This window comes from Bufo bufo, chromosome 2, assembly GCF_905171765.1.
Source record: "Bufo bufo chromosome 2, aBufBuf1.1, whole genome shotgun sequence".
Taxonomy (NCBI): domain Eukaryota; kingdom Metazoa; phylum Chordata; class Amphibia; order Anura; family Bufonidae; genus Bufo; species Bufo bufo.
Window position 1 is genome coordinate 769,206,628 of NC_053390.1, and position 18,012 is coordinate 769,224,639.

The window sequence follows — 18,012 nt, forward strand, 5'->3', positions numbered from 1 at the left end:
ACATATATAACATTTCCTTACCACTGCCAACTCCTTCATGATCATACATGACCCTCAGGTTACTGCTGAACTCCACCTCCTCCACTGGGGCTCTGCCAGTTAAGACAGCAGTTTCCGGAATGGGTACAAAAACCTCGGCCAGCAGGGTGCCACCACCATGTCCTACTGTCTCATAGATCTAAAAGAGAAGATCATGTACTTTACCAACATATAGTAACACAATGCAATATGCTTACTGTATAGAAATATTACTGAGCGATTTAACAACAGTCTTAAAAAATAATATAAACTGTGGGATTTTATGTAATTGACAAATTCATAATTACAGTAATATCTTAACCAATGAAGACCATCACAGAGTAAATTATTACTAGTTTTCAATAACTGGACCTTCATGTGACATTCATCTAATATTCATAATTTGACTGTATATAGGAGATGGTGTTCTTTTGGTATGCCCACGCCAACATATATGTTCCCCAGGAACCAAAGTACAGACGCAGGACTGTTGATGCCATGCTTATGTATGAAGGTTTGTATGACCATCAGTACCTGTAGCTTTATGCTTTCCGGCCAATTATAAATCTGTAAATTGAAGATTTGTCCAAGATGGACTCTGAAGTCTGACCCTAACTGGTTTGTCACAGTTCTGGACACCTCTTTGTTGTTGAAAAGGATCTTGATGAACAAGGAGTGTTTCTGTAGATCTTCACGTCTCACTACTTCTACCCTGTAATGGGGGAAGGGATCTCGTATAAACATTTTATATTAAAACTGATAAAAAAAACTATGCATGCTTCTGTATAATGTTGAAAAATATGGAACAGGCCCATATCACACACAGCACAGATCCATGTGGCATAGGCCCATATCCGTACAGCACAGATCCATGTAGTATAGGCCATATCCGTACAGCAGAAATTCATGTGGTATAAGCCCATATCAGTACAGCACCGATCCATGTGGCATAGGCCCATATCTGTACAGCACCGATCCATGTGGTATAAGCCCATATATGTACAGCACAGATCCATGTGGCATAGGCCCACATGGATCTGGGCTCAAAAGTAGTGCTCAAATGATTCAGCCCTGCCTCCTGGTGCTCCAACTTGCTCATTTGCATACGGATAGAAACGCAGATATCTCTGCAGCTGTTTAGCATACAGATAAAAGAAAGGTATTGTTTCAATCAGCATGATGAGCCGCACCAGCCAGTATGTGTGGATTAATAGGGTTGATCCTGGTGACAGAGCCTGTTTAAAGCAAATGGTTACTCCAGCTGCAATTAGATCTTTTTTTTTCATAGGTACATGACTACGACTTGCCTTACCATAGACACCATGGATGGAAAAACACCAGAATCCATGTACAAAATGAATAAAAGTTCTACTTTATTTCACTGTAATAAAAGCTTGATACTAAAATTACATTTTTAGAACTAATGAGATGTTAATCATTGATCAAGTGTCTATGAATAACAACTAATTAGTTCGAAATGCGTCAGAGATGGCGTTCAACAGCATATATTACCTTGGGCACATGTTATTAGGAGTGACGGTTCCAGAAAGGCTCAGTTCAGGATGCAAAGTAGGTTCTCCAGGTCTTCTCCTGATGTTAGCTGCCTTATCACGAACCTGTAGTTCTACCTCTTGTCTGTCCACCAGAACAGGGGGAAAGGGTTTGGTGGGTTCTTCTCCAAGATGTCTACTATCTGCATCATCATCATCTTCCGCACCCTCTGTCTTCTTTTTATTCTTCATTTTCTATGTATATATCATATATGAAAGTTAAGAAATGGCAAACGAAAAACTGAGGAAGAACCACAGATGAAGGTAAATGAAAGGATCCTTGCAATGGAGAAGATGAGGCAAAGTTGATAGGGCTGCATGGGTACTATAGAACAAATGCAGGATGAGGAAGTTAACAGAAACAAACATTTGGTTCAGGATGATATATATATAATAAATACATATGCACAATAAATGATATCACTATGTTATAATGTATAAGGCAGAGGTACACAATCTATGGCCTGCAGTGTTGTTCTGTGTGGCCCACCACCATCAGGACACAGACAGAATTGTGGCCCTGTGATTAGTACAATCTGATCATATGGCCCCTGGACCAGAAAAGGTTCTTCACTCCTTGTATAAGGGAATACACCAGCTTTTATACCTGTGCCCTTTTCCACGCCTTCCATTGCTGAAGATCATGTTTGTATTGCTTCACATTCTTCTCATACTCCTCTGTATATTCTTCCATGAGCTCATTTATTTCGGCTAGAATTTCAGCTTCATATGCTTCCTCATCAACTTTCCTATTAACTTCTTCCCTAAAGTCAAGACATGCTTTAGTATCTGGATTTAATACACCTTTTACGATACTTGTATAACTATAAGTGTCCTTTCTTATTCACTGCTTGAAGCGCATGTTTTGCACGTGTTTGGGACACTTTTAAATAAGATCTAAGATGAGCAACTTGGAAGAATGCAAAGTCTCGGAAAAATATTTTAACACAATATTATATATGCAATCCATCTAAATATGCTCTCTTTAATGATAGGATGTGTTCAATGGCAATGGCAGAAGTATGGAAACTCTGGCTCAAATATGTGAGATCTCATGGACCCTAGAGGCTCCACTGCCACATACGATGACATCAGAATTATATATTCCAAATAGTAGGTGGAGGGTTTTGTTAATGATTTTGCATCGGAGCCCAGGAGCTTCAAATTATGGCCCTCCACTCACTGCCTCCCCATTGAAATAACAAAATGTTGTCAAACAAAATATAAAAGAATATTCGTATCTGAGACATTTATGGCACATCGATAGGCCCCTATCTCTAGAACATGGCTCCACTATAAATGGAGAGAAAGCCATGGATTGGTGTCCTCCACTGCTATGAAACTTCCAAAATTGTCCAAGTTCTAGTGTGGCCATTATCGGATGTCCTATAGCAGTGAATGGAGAGGATGCAGTGCAAGTGTTTTGCGCTCTATGTTCACAATGGGGCCACGTTCTTGAGACAGGAGCAGGTCCCAAAGCTAGGAGCAGGATTACAATTATAGATATCACCTCTGTATAGATAACACAGGATCCACCTTTCACAGAGCATGCCTACAAAACTCTCCCATAGAAGTCAATGAAGTCCCCTCCTATCCATTGTATCTATGGCCTATGGTGGCTGCTGTAATATCTCTAAATGCTATTAACAACAGCTAAGGCAGAGCTTGATGGGAACTACTCTATGGAAGGCCTTGGAGCCTTCAGAAAACCCAAGGCTGCCATAGCAACTGCAATCTCCTTGCAGGGGAGCCGTTCAGTCACTGGGAGCGCAATTGTGATCACGGCATCTGAGGGCTTAAAAGTCTATGTTCGGCGTTATCACCTATCATGGACTCTGCCAATGAGTGTCTGCTGTGTAAAAGAGCAGGCACTTGGCAACTAAGAAGCGCGAACTCCGCTCCTGAGCGAGCACCATCTTTAAAGACCCGACATCTGCCGTACATATATGGTGGATTTCAGGAAGTGGTAAACATTAATTTCGTGATCATCACTCCTAGATCTTTATTGCTCTCTCCCTACGTATCAGTTGTCATCACATTGCATTCCACTTAGGAGAAACACTTTTCTCAGTCATTTTTATGCCCAATTACTTTAAATCAGAAATCAAACATCAAATCTTGACTTGTCTGAAGTAATTTCAAATTCACATGCCATCACTACATACTTTCGCAAGTAAAGCTTCACTGGGGTGTTTGTGAACTTCTGAAAATCGCGCAAGGACTTTATCTCTTTCCAAACTTTAATAAGGGACTTGAGGAGAACTCTGTCTCTTTCTTGTTCAGCATCTCGATATTTCCTTGTTTGCCTGTGATGAAAAAATATATGTAAATCCCAACAATTGGTGGTACACATAACTGCTTGGTATATCAAACAATTTAGCAATGTAACAGAGTTTTCTGCTAAGATATGTAGTGTCCGTCTAGGACATTACTAGTGGTTAAATGGTTAAAGAGTAACTAAACCTTTGTGTAAAATTTTAATAAGATGTCCCTAATAAAAGTTTTTCTAATATACTTTATTAATTAATTTAGAATTTTTATTATACTTTTACCTCCCTAAAGAGCACTATTCCCTGTGCGCTTAAAACTCAGTTCTCTGTACACCGCTGACAGTTGAGCAGTTAGCGGCCTACAGAGGACTGAGTTTTAAGCGCACAGGGAATAGTGCGCTTTAGGGAGGTAAAGGTATAATAAAAATACTAAATTAATTAAGTATATTAGAAAAACTTTTATTAGGGCATTAGGGACAACAATTTTACACAAAGGTTTAGTTACTCTTTAATGTTTTATGCTGTGTGATATGCCTTAAGTAGGGATGAGCGAACCAAAACTTTACAGGTCCGGAGTCGGTGTTCTTGCAGTGTAGGAAATCGGTTATGGATTCCATTAGAACGGAATTTGTAGACGGAATGCAAAATGGAAGTCTTTTAGAAGCATTCTGTTTTGATCCGTCATAATAGAAGTCTATGGCTAAGCTGGACTAGGTCTTAGGCTCCCAGCATGGCCTAGCCATTTATGCAGCTGAAGTGGAACATGTTCTGTTTGAGGATGGTGTAATGGATAGTCTATGACCTCATAGCATGGACTAAGCCTTAGACTTCTGGCCTGGCTTAGCTTTTACAGCTGTCATATCGCTTGTGATGTGGAGTTTTGCACCTCACCACTAGGAACTACAGAAAATATGAGACATTTGTGCACCTCCCCTACCCCATCTGGGAAATGCATAGCAGAAATATTGCCATTTGAGGAACAGGATCAAGAAAAACAGATTGCTACATCTAGAGGACATTGTGAATTGGTGAATTAGAACCTTGCTCCAGCTCAGCCAGACCATTGTTGGGCAAACTCTCTTGTAACCATCTTGTTAGGATGTGTTTTGCAACTTGCCACTAAGTAAAGAAAATCGTGAGTTACTTGTTCAACTTCATCTCAGTCTCCTGCCTATCAATTGGCACACTAAAACCAAGGGCACTCCACCTTCCACCAGCCAGGAAACGCTACACGTGGTGTGCCCAGGGGAAAATTATTACTCCCATCATCCCAAGTGCGACCCTCCTCTCACCACTGTAATAGGCCTATCAGTGAGGGAGGTTTGGTAGAGAGAAGCCCAGCCACTGTAAATACCGTGACTACCACCTCCATCTTTTCCACATTCCCTGTGTTGCTGGAGATGTCTGTTTATTACTATTGTTATTATTTGTAATATAAAAAATCAATAAAAATAAATTTTTTAAAAAAGGTTTAATTTTTATAATAAACTTTTTGTTCCTGACGAGAACATCCCCCTAGCTGGCAGATTACCCAATATTGGTAAAAAAAGAAAAAAAGAAGAAAAAAGGAAGAAAAAAAAGCAACACTACAAGAAGGAAAGTGATTTTCATTACGGTCACAGTTCATGTACAATGGTATGATTCCAATTAGAACAGTCTAATTTATTAGAAGCTGCACATAAGTCAAACCATTGTGCTTCATTATGTCACATTTCCAGCATTCTAGAAGAAGACTTTCTATGAGGTAATGTACTGAAACCAAATCCTTGTGCGGACAAAGCACTGCCATGTGGAATCACTTCTGTGGCCACTGCTGCTATCGATAGAAGGCAGATGCCTTCAAAATTCTCACTAGCTGGCAATGTTTTCCTTTGACAGCAAAATCACACAAAATTCAGACAAGTTGGGAAATATTTCTTCACCATATATAATAATAGAAATCACAAATGACTCAAAGAAACATTGAGTTGTATTATTCCCTATAAGAAAATATTCTAAATTACTGGAATGGCGAAAATCTGATGATAAGATGACAAAAAAAAAAAAAAAAAAAAAAAAATCATTTTTCCGACACTAGTTACTTTCTCTGTGCACTGAGACAACTCACTGATGAAATACACTATATGGAGAAAAGTATTGGGACACACATCTTAATCACGGAATTCAGGTGTTTCATTCAGTTCCAGTGTCACAGGTGTATCAAGTCCATCCCCCAGCCAAGAAGTCTGCCTTTACATACATTTGTGAAAGAATGGCTCGTTCTAAAGAGCCCACTAAATTCCAGCGTGGTCCTGTAATAGGATGTCAACGCTGTAACAAGTCAGTTTCTGCAGTTTCTTCCCTCCCAGATATTCCACCATCAACTGTGAGGAATATTATTGAAAATTAAAAGGGTTAGGAACCACAGCACTTTAGTCATGAAGTGGAGACCACGTAAAATTAGAGCGGGTTCGTCGAGTGCCGAGGCACATGGTTGCCAACACTCTGCTGAGTCGATAACTGCAGAGTTCCCAAACTTCTCTGGCATTAACACAAAAACTGTGCTGTGCCAGGAGCTTCATGGCACTGGTGTCAATAGGCGAGCAGCTGCATGCAAACTTTGCATCACTAATCACAATGCCAAGCATTGGATGGAGCGGTGTAAAGCATGCTGCCACGGGACTCTGGAGTAGTGGAAACGTGTTCTGTGGAGTGAGGAATCACACTTCTCTATCGGGCAGTCTGAAGGATGAGTTTGGTGAATGCCACGAGAGCATTACCTGCCTGACTGCATCGTGTCACCTGTAAAGTTTGGTGGATAAGAGATAATGCTATGGGGTTATTTTTCAGGGCTTGGCCTAGACCTCTTAGTTCCGGTGAAGGGAAATCTTAATGCTTCAGCAGACCAAGATATTTTGTTAATTGTAAGCTTCCAACTTTGTGCGCAAGGCAAGGTGTATAAAGGCATGGTTTGGCAAGTCTGGCGGGGTGGAAGTTGGCTAGCCTGCACAGAGCTCCACAACCCCATCCAACACCTTTGGGGTGAACTAGAATGGAGGTTGCTAGCCAGGCCCTTGTGTCCAACATCAATGTCACACCACACATACTCATTGGGATGAATGGTCAAACATTTCCACAGATACGCTTCAAAATCTTGTAGAAAGCCTTCCCAGAAGAGTAGAAGATGTTTTAGCTGCAATGGAGGAACCAACTTCATATTAATGTCTATGGATTTAGAATGGGATGTCATAAAAGCTCCTGTAGGTGTAATGTGTTTTCTCCATGCAGTGTAATCTAGTAAACTTTTCTGCATGTTAATTGGCCCCATTTTAGTAACTTACCTAATTTCAAGTTTATATTCTGAGATACTTTGTTCAGCCATTGTGTTGGAGACATGGGCGGCACCTCCAGTGGAAATATTTTGTACAGCATTCCTCAGTGCATGTAACTTTATCACAGGACGAGAGAGAGAACGAGAGAAAGAGGAAAAGTCATCCATAAGTATTTAGAAATGTAGATTTAAATTTTATATTCACGGGTTTGTTTTTGGGCCTCAGAACAATTAAACTCATGGTTTCGATATCATACAGACATCGGTAAAGCCTCCAAATTCAGCAGATACATAATCACATACCTTGTCTGATAGAAGGTTGGAAAGGTTCTTCTGCTTCCTTCTCAGATACTGATCATACCGTTGGGATAATTTGGATGCTAGCACATGTTCTCTACTAAAAAGTGGGTGATGGGTAAACACGATCCCTGAAATATCAATATCCAATTGAAACTCTCCTTGAAGTCCTCCAGACTCCACCATGTACTGATGTGATTTCTTAGACGGGACAGCCTTTGAGTAAAAACATAGAAAAATAACTTTTGATGTCCAACATCAGAGAGGGAATGATGAGCCTAGTGACATAATACATTGGGAATTTTAGGGTCTTGGATTCTCCTATTTTTTTGCTGGTTGGGGCAATGAAGGTCTGGCATATATTGGTCTTACATGTACTGTAAATATACATAATTTCCCAGCTATAAATAATAACATTTCAAGATCATAAATCTATAGCTCCACAGTCTTCAGTAGCAGAATCAAGGATGTTAGGAGTAGATACAGTATCTGAGGAATAAAAAAAACCTTAATTTTTTTTTATGTCACTATCTATATTTAAAATAAAAAAAAGAATACTATCCTGCAATTTTCAAACTGCCCATTAGGTCTAGTAGTAGGTCATGATTTCCTCTTCTGTACAGATAACTTTTCAGTACCATTATCATCACAGGCAAGGTTACAATGACAGGTATCGCCTCTGTATAGGTAAGACAGAATCCACTATTCACGACAAGTGATATCACAGCTTATCTACTCCCTCCTGACCTCTGTACAGGTCACAGAGCATGCCTACAAAACTCTCCCACAGAAGTCAATAGGGACAGCTCCTGTCCATTGTGTCTATGGCCTATGTAGCTACTTTCAAAGAACACTACAAGAAAATTGAGACTAGAACCTTCAGAATCACCGGTGCATATCCATGAAGCAACAGGATTATAAAAAAGAAAATGGCTGCACACCATTATACATAGAAACTATAGAGCTAAGAAATGGGGGTCATTCTAGATAAAAGTGGTACAATACAGACTATAAATGAGTTAATGGAAGCTCTTAGCGCACATATTTGCTCAAACATGTGTCGGGCCCATCTACACTGCCCTGAATATTGTAGGCTTGAGTAAGTCCAAAGAGAGGCAGTATATTTAGTGTCAGGGACCCATCTGCGGAAGCCACCGCCTAGTAGATGGGCCCGACACACGTTTGAGCAAATATGTGCGCTAAGAGCTTCCACTGACTCGCTTATAGTCGGTATTGTACCACTTTTATTTAGAATGACCCCCATTTCTTAGCTCTATTGTTTGTATGTATAATGGTATGCAGCCATTTTGTTTTTTCTAGAAATAATATAGTTTCCACGCATTTGTAAGTCACCCATTAACTAGATTTCAATGCAGTGAAAAAAGAAAAGGAAGCCCCTGCAGTAATAACTGGAGCTCTTGTGTGACAAAAGTCTATATCTACCCCCAGTGATCTATTGAGACATTATCATATTTTGTGATCGTAAGAACCTCATCACCATCTGAAAATTCCTCATGTCCCAATACATGGATAAGGAATAGATGACCTGAGGCCGACTGGAATATTATTTCATACATTTTCAGAGGCGTAACTTGAAATACTTGTGCCCCAATGAATATTCTATTAAAGTGCCCACCTACCATCTGCCAATACAATGGACTCTATGATAAAGATCTAAACACAGAAAAGAGGAGCGGCCAACCACCACAACATCTTAAAAGTCAATTGCAAAGTCATATTCTGCAATATAATATGAAGAAAAACAATGCGTCCTAATTACCAGTGTGAACACCGTGCTCCAAGGGGAAATGGACAAGGAAAGACAGAGAAGGGCAGATCAATTACACAGGAAGAGGAGCCGTAGAAATGTGTCCACCGGGAGTAGATAATATGATCAGAATGCTTGCATGTGCCATAAATCAATCCTTCCACATTTCATGCACTCTTCGTACCTTCACGTATATGGTCTCCAAGGCTGGGTCTATCCCTTCATGCAGAAAGAATATCGGAGGTCTTGTAGGAGAGGCTTTTATAGGATTAGGCAAAGCCAAAATGTTCCCATCATCCCCAAACCATTTCTTGCCCTGAAAATAAAAGTACAATAATTTGCCAAATTAGACGAACAAGACAATTATGGGGGGGTGTTCACGACCATCCTTATTATTCATTATAATCTGACAAGTCAGTAATGCTAATTATGTGGGGGTCAATCTCTGAACCCCACCATAGCTGGCTAGCATTTGCCATCTCTTGACAGATGTTGAAAAGTCAAAATCACCATAATTTTATGTTTATAGATCCCTGCAGAGTATTATGCTGCTTTCTCTCTCCTGCAGTAAATCAGGTCACTCCTACAGATAAGACTCTGTTCACATTAGGGTCAGTTCTGAGATCCCATTGCAAAATCCATCAGATCTGAATGGAGGAATAATGCAGCAAGCAGCGCCATTCTTTCTGTCAGAACGACAGCCACTATGGACACTGGCCCACTGTCAGCCATTGGGGTCCGTCAGGTTGTGTTGGTGTCCATCGTGATGAGTCAATCGTTAGTAGCAATTTGCTGATATTTCTGAAAATGGATAGAACATTAAAGGTAATCTATCACACGTTCTTGGACTATTATCTGCAGTAATGAATGAGTAGTGCTGCAGATAAGGAGTCCAGATGAACTTTTCATTTTCCTGCTGCCCCTCGTTCCTCTGCAGTCAAGGCTCATAGTGGCACTGAAATACATTGTCAGGACTGCTGTACATGAGCACAGGAGTCCTCTCAATTATGTTCTCACAGCAGTCAGGTGTATTTCAGTGCAGCTTTGAGCGCTGACAGCAGGAGAACAAGAGGGCAGTGGGAAAATCAAAGATGGTGATCTGGACTCATGTATTACTGTAGATGGTCCAGAATCATGGCGACAGATTCCTTGTAGAACAATAAGAATACCAGACAACATCACAGTTTTAGTACCTCATCCTGCTGTAATATCCGGTTCTCCAGAAGGTTCTGGTTGGTCCGTGATACTTTTGGCTTCTCGCCAATATATAACCCCTCATCTTCTAGATACCTTGGCTGCATGTTCTCAGGGATCTTCTGGCTGGGTGGCACTGTATTTAAAAGCAGAAGAGTCAGTGATGTTCTCTGTATTTCTCCCAGGTTTGCTACCTCTTTCCCATTTTCCAAAAAACTGATCTTGAATGTTACTTAACTGTTAATTCTCAATGCCACCTGTCCTAATGTTGGATATACATGCACCGACCTGGCAGGCAATTATCGGGAAGGAACTATTCCTGGCTGCTCGTCAGTGGAGGAAAAAGCTTCATTTACATGCAGCGATCACCTCCACAGAATGAGGATGAGCAATGGCTACTGCGATCATTCGGCCTCATACAGATTCATTGTTTCTGGGCAGCAGATCCCTGTTCACACGGCACAATCTGCTGCGCAGAAACAATGATTTAATGTGCTGGACGAACAATAATTTCACCCGATGAACGCTTTGCTCATTCATCGGGTGATCGGCAGCACATTTGACATGGGCCTATTCTCAGGAACGAACCTTTGTTCATAACATTCGTTCTCGACAATCGAGCCATGCAAATCCAGCATTAGGGAAAGGGGTCTGCTTTCAATCTGTAAAGAGTGGGGCAGGTTTTAATAAGGAAGATGCACCAGAAATCTCAAATTGTGGTAGAATTCTGGCAAACGTGTTCAAAAAATTTATGTGGCGTACTGGAAAGGGGCGTGGCTTAAGAGACACTGTGCACCAAAATTGGGCCAAATAATGGTGCAAAGTAGTATAAAGTATAAGTATAAATTTAGGGGGAATTTATCACACCCTGCACTCCAGAATTCTGGTTCTAAAAGGTAACAAAATAGGGGGTTTAGTGCCTTTGTGGGATTATTAGTGCGAAAATTTGGACTTTTTGAATTTTTACACAATTTACTCCAGTTTTGAAAAGTGGGTGGGGTAGTGGGCATGGTTAGCTATGTTAACGAGTTTAACTGATTTATCACTGCGACTTTTTTAAAAAGTCAAACACACTCCAGTTGGAGGATAGAATAAAATACTGCAATAGCATTTCAAGACAAAAAGTGTTACTGTAGCTTTACAGATGCACCAAATTTAACCCTTTGGCGTTGAGGCCTATTTTCCTATTTTTCCTTTTTGGATTTTTCCTCCCCACGTTCCAAAAACCACAACTTTTTTATTTTTCCTTCGACATAGCTATATGAGGTCTTTTTTTTTTGTGGGACAAGATGCATTTTTTAACTCCACCATTTAATTTACCATATCTTGTATTGGAAAAAGGGGAAAAAATTCGGTGTCTCGCAAAACAAAACTGATTTCTACCAAGGTTTTGGAAGTTTTGACATCACAGGTTCATGGTGCGCTAAAAATGACCTGACGTCCTTATTCTTTGGCTCAGTAAGAATGTGGCAATACAAAACTTGTATAGTTTTTTTTTTTGATTTACTACTTAAAAAAAAAAAAAAAAAAAGAACTTTTTTTTTGCATTGCCATATTCTGACAGACATAACTTTTTTATATTTCAGTCTGCAGAGCTGTATAAGGGCTTGTTTTTTGCGTAACAAACTGTATTTTTTTTATTGGTATCAGTTTTGTGGTATGTACCTCTTTTTTATCAATGTTATTTAATTTTTTTGGGGAGGACAAGATGACAAAAAAATTGCGAATTGTGCGGTTTTTTTACGTTACGGCATCAGCTCCGATTGGAAGGCAGAGGGAGCCACATCCCTCTAACTTCACTCACAGGTGCCACTCACACGATCGCGGCATCTGAGGGTTGAAATGACGAGGGCGGTGCGATCGCCACTCTCTGTCAGTGTGGGCGGGTGCCGGCTGTATGATATAGCCGTCACCCACTGCGTATGGCGCGGGCACACTGCAGAGGCCCGCCCCATACATCCGCTCACTCAGTATGAAATACAGTGGTCAAACAAACGGGTGACATTTGGTAAATTAGGCGCAATCCACTCCAAAGCAGATTCAATCAACTTCAACTATTACCCTCATGATAAAATCCCCCCGTAGACTAGACAGTCATCATACAGTTTATCCTCCAGAATCATCCCTGATGCGTCCATAGACCGTCCAGACTAAGGGGGAAATGTACTAAGACTGGTGTTTCTTATTCCAGTCCTAATAACAAACTCTACTGGCATAAAATGCCCCAAAATATAATAGGTAATAATTCTGGAGCATCTTTGGGAGGCCTGTGCATCCCCAGGGAGCTGGTGCACATACTGCTAAATGTGTTGGGCCACAGGTGACCCACCTTCCCCTGTAAACCTTCACCACATCTTTTTATAAAAGTAGCGAGGGTGGAGAAAAAAGCCAAAAAGTCACACATTTTAGTGCTAAATATAAGCCTTTTGTATGGCAGTTTTCTGGCCCAAGCTTTGTATACTGACGCGTAGTACTAGACAGGATTAGTAAATCTGCCCCAGTGTACAACATTTCAAGCTTAACTTTTTGGCCTGAGTTTCTGAAAGCATGCACTAGTATTATTTAACCATAATCTTCAGTCGGGTTACCCTACTTGGACTATCCCTTTCTGTTAGAAAGTACCCCTGAAAATAAAAAAGCCACCAGTTAGGACCCCCAGCCATCAGCTGATATCACATTACACAAGTGCAGTTGTCAATCACCTTGTCGAAAGCTTGGTGCGAATAAAACGTCTCTCTCTTTTTGTAGCTGGCTGTGGTAGCCTTCGTATTCTGCAGCCACCAACTCTATGAAGTCACGTGCCGTCTGGTCAATGAGAAACAGGTCATCATCAGGAACCAAGGACTCCGCTTCTCCCTGTAACAATGTAACCTTGTGAAAACAATAGAAATGCGTCCTGCTAATCAGCAAAAGCAGAGAAAGAAAAAAAAAGATATTAAAAATCTACCTAACAATGCAATTTAATTATTCTTTTCATCACTTACATGAACATACATTCCTGAAACCCATTAAAGGCTATGGATAACTTTGCCTTCCTTTTCTTTCTTTTTTTATGTGCTTTTTTCTCAAAATGCAAATATAAGCAACTTTCTAAATAGTTTTTATTAAGTGTCCTACTATCCTGTTGCCATAGAGCAGGGATGTTCAACCTGCGGCCCTCCAGCTGTTGCAAAACTACAACTCCCAGCATGCCCTAATAGCTGAAGGCTGCACAGGCATACTGGGAGTTGTAGTTTTGCAACAGCTGGAGGGCCGCAGGTTGGGCATCCCTGCCATAGAGTACGTAGACTCCTTTACATAGTTGGCTATGCTGCTGCTACAGTTGCTGACAGCAGTGACCCTGGCTGACATGATCTATCTGCTTTACTGACAGCCTGCTCCCCCTGCTATCCCCATCTCCTCTCAGGAAACCAGATACACATTATTACCCGTATGAAGGTCAAATCCACAGATTTTGATGGGACCAAATGAATGACTAAGGCTACTTTCATATCTGCGCTTTCCCTTTCCGCTATTGAGATCAGTCATAGGATCTTAATAGCGGGGGGAAAACGCTTCTGTTTTGTCCCTATTCATTGTCAATGGGGACAAAACTGAACTGAACGAAACAGAATGCACCAGAATGCATTCCGTTCCATTTGGTTGCGTCCCCATCGCGGACAGAATAAAGCTGCAAGCAGCGTTTTTCTGTCCGCGATGTGGTGCGGAGCAAGACGGATCCGTCCTGACACACAATGTAAGTCAATGGGGACAGATCAGTTTTCTCAGACACAATAGAAAACGGATCCGTCCCCCATTGACTTTCAATGGTGTTCATGACGGATCCATTATTGCTATGTTACAGATAATACAACCGGATCTGTTCATAACGGATGCAGACGGTTGTATTATCATGGCAGAAGCGTTTTTGCTGATCCATGACGGATCCAAGTATAAAAATAGAGGGGGCAGAGGTGACAACTGCACTCAGAGCTAAGGACCATTATAACACCCTACTGAGAAAGGAACCTGAGGGCCTCCAATTTTAGTCTAATCCATCTCAGAATGCATTTTTACAATGTATGTTGAACTTCTACAAGGTATGTCATCCTACAAGGTAGAACATGAAATCACAGGAGATGACCCCGGGTACAGCTTCAGGCTATGCCTCCATATACACCCACCATTCCTTCCTCTCCCTCTTCCTCTTGGTCTTGTTCAACTTTTGAACTAGAGTCTACAGTGTCCTCCGTCCTGCGAGCGTCTTCTGATTTCTTTTGGTCTTGCCCAGTATGTGCTTCTAGTTCAGGATCAAAGTTGAAAGTAAAGAAGTTGAATGATTCTTCTGCGGTGGGAAATCCATCGGGGACCTGAAAGAAGACTGGTGCAAATTATTTTCTGTAGGCCTCAAACAGTCCCTACAAATAGGGACAATCAGGATTTATCACATGCTATTCTGCCCCCGATGTATGTGAGAGAAGTCTCTGATGTGTGTAATTGGCAATCTCTTGTACAAGCAATTCATTCATACACCTTTCCCCAATCAACCGAGAACATGATGGTTCATAATCCAATTCATATCTGAGAGTAATGAACTTTGCACTCATCGCCAAAAATAAGGCTAGGCTTCTTATAGTAATATGTCAGTATATCGTGGGTTCACAATCTCATTAGTAATTGGAAATATTGATGTTGACATCCATGCTATGACCCCAAGAACCTTTTAGGTGGGCCACACTACAAACTTGGCTTCCAGTTTTGGGATTTTTTTGATCATCATAGTGCACATGCTTCTACCAGTACACGGTCTTCTTAGAACCTCAGAGTACTGATGTTGGCACTCGCCTCAGGATGACTCATGTCCTGTCTGTTTTTCAGGCTACATCGCTTACTATTTTTTGACAATGATGCAAAATATCTATATGGTAGGTTCACTATGATGTTAATGCATGAGAATATGTATAACTGGACAGATGGGGGACATATGGAAGTGTGGAAATAGAGTATACCACAGAGCTGTTACATGCAGCACATGGAAAACATATTTACGGGCTACGTCTTTGCCGCTATAAATCATTTTTATGTGGTTAATATGGAAAGAGCATTAAATCTACTCAATAATAAGGATAATCTATACATAACACGAATGAAAACGGCATATATTCTGCAGAGGTAATGGGGAACACACAATATGGGAGCACACAGTACAAGGCGTCAACTATAACACAAAATATATCTTATAAACACTGAAAGAGGTTCTCCGCTTTAAACAATGTTAGAAGGGTCCCTTGCAGTGGTGTACATATCGAATTAAGGGCCCCATAGCAAGGATCAAACCAGGCCCCCCACACAGGACAGAAGGGTTTCTGCCTAAACCCCTTTCAATGACCCTTGGGCCATTTTTTCCACTGCCTTGTTTGCTAAAAGTCGATTCTTTCGAGGGTAGAGTCCTGACCAAGTTTTCACCCCTAGTAGAAGAGGAGATGATCCCAACTGGGGCCCCTCAGCAGTCGCATGGTCTGCCGCTATGGTAGTTACGCCCCTGGTCCCTTGACAATAAATTGATCACCAAGTGTCCCCCGCTGGGAACCCTGCGATTAGCAGTAATCTGCATGGAAACCTGGCATCAAGGGTTCAATTTCCATGCAGCACTACCACAGGAGAAATGAAGCATTGCGTCCATTCAAATCAATGAGATGTCTGTGTAATGCCGGACAAGACGGGTCCTCCAGAGTGAGAGACATTGCTTGTAACTGCTCTACACTAACCAAGAGATATAAATCCAGGTTAGTGGATCCCCTGTTACTCCAGAATTCCACAAGAGTCTTTGAAATGGTTTTACTAAGCTGGACAACAACTTTAATACTGTGCAAAGTTTATTTAACCTGATAACAACCATATGCAGTCCATGTACGATGTGTGGGGCTGAGCATGAAATCTGTGCCATTGTAAATGTGCGTCACAGGTTTAAAGCTCCTAAAACCTAACAGGAGCAGGTCCCTGACTATCAGAGAAAGCCAAGGACCCCAAGAAGACAGAGGTAGTCTCGGCATTCTCTTTTCCAGCATACACAGCACTGAACGGGCACAGACAATGATGCTTCCTCCATTAGACTAGGCAATCATGTAATCATCAGGTCTCTCCAGGCCTAGCAGAACTGTGGAGCTTAGTAGACCTAGATCAGCACTGTCAGAGACTAATGTCTCTATAACAGCTGTAACTAGGGCCTTGGGGAACATATTCCATGAAAAATAATAATAAATAATAATACACCCATATCAACCAAAGCCATCTCTATAGCCGCCCCATTCATGTTAGACTATACATATATCAAAATGATGTCACAAATGAGTGAAACATAGAATGATGAACAGATGGCACTGCTATAAACGGAAATAACCAGTAAATGGATCAGAAATGAATGCGTCGTGGTTGGGGGCGTACCAAGGCCAATGGTGGTGCTCTATCCCAAACAGTGTAGACAAAGTGGCTCCATAGAGAATGAAGGACGGCCCTCACCGATGTAGTCAACTTCTTCCTTTATTACTCACAAGGAGGTCTCAGACCTGAGGAAGCGTATTCACGCAAAACGGCAGTTGCGTGCCTGTGTGGCGTCTTGTACCCTTGCATCTTGCTGTTTACCTCCTTGTCAGTAACAAAGGAAGAAGTTGACTACATCGGTGAGTGCCGTCCTTCATTCTCTATGGTGCCACGACATCACAAATTAGGGAACCCATTCTAATAATTTACAGCATTTTGGTGTTCATTTGCAAGAATAAAGCGCTATAAGATTTTTTTTTTATTCTTTGTACAGTTAAAAAAAAATATATATATATTTCTCGACAAAATGTATTAACAAGCAGCCCTATATATCATGTAAAAAAAAAATTGTAGCAAATATTATTTTGGTAGCCCAACAAATAAAAAATGAGGGTTGTTAAACGACCGCGTGCTCTTAAATCACCAAAAAATGGCTGATCAATAAAGGCTATGGACACATTTGGGGGCTATCCATAGTATTCAGTATATTGGGCAGACTAGATGGGCCAAATGGTTCTTATCTGCCGACACATTCTATGTTTCTATGTTTCTATGTTTCTATTATTTCAGTCGACTAATTTTGGAATAGCAAATCATTTTTTCAGTGGGTCTTTATTAAAAACAATTCGACAATTTTTCTACAGCTTTCAGTTTCAGGGCATTTACAGACTAGCAAGCTTCCTGCTTTACAGTGAATCCATCAGAAAGCCCCTGTGTCGGCTAGATATGTACTCTCCTAACAGCTCATAAATGCTCATTATAGGTCAGTATTTACAGGTTTGTTAAGAACGTAGCCATAAATGAGTGTTTATGAGCTGTCAGGGGTCCAGAGATGAGGGCTACAGATCCAGCCAACAGAGCAGGGCCCTGATGGATTCAGTGTGAAGCAGAGAGCCGGCTAGTCTGTAAATGTACTGAAACTGAAAGCTTTAGAGGAAAACCTGTTGAAAATGTTTATGTCTATGTTAATATGTGTTTTATCTTAAAATGAGTACAATGCAGTAATTAAAAAAAATTGTCTCCAGAGGTGTTAAGATCTTTTTCAGGCCTGGTTGTTGAGTAGTTAATACAGGTAATGTATGACTC

The 18,012-nt window shown here is 40.9% G+C and overlaps 1 protein-coding gene across 1 annotated transcript in view; it reads right to left on the reverse strand.

Annotated features, from left to right (window-relative positions):
* CC2D2A (coiled-coil and C2 domain containing 2A) overlaps window positions 1-18,012 on the reverse strand; it is a 79,817-nt gene that overhangs the window by 42,460 nt on the left and 19,345 nt on the right. Inside the window, exons 7-17 of the mRNA XM_040419085.1 lie at window positions 14,571-14,756; window positions 13,110-13,263; window positions 10,407-10,543; window positions 9,398-9,529; window positions 7,452-7,661; window positions 7,159-7,265; window positions 3,734-3,874; window positions 2,176-2,332; window positions 1,531-1,763; window positions 553-730; window positions 22-178 (exon numbers count right to left, since the gene is read on the reverse strand). Coding sequence (XP_040275019.1) covers window positions 22-178; window positions 553-730; window positions 1,531-1,763; window positions 2,176-2,332; window positions 3,734-3,874; window positions 7,159-7,265; window positions 7,452-7,661; window positions 9,398-9,529; window positions 10,407-10,543; window positions 13,110-13,263; window positions 14,571-14,756 — 1,792 coding nt within the window. The remainder of the gene's footprint in view (window positions 1-21; window positions 179-552; window positions 731-1,530; window positions 1,764-2,175; window positions 2,333-3,733; window positions 3,875-7,158; window positions 7,266-7,451; window positions 7,662-9,397; window positions 9,530-10,406; window positions 10,544-13,109; window positions 13,264-14,570; window positions 14,757-18,012) is intronic.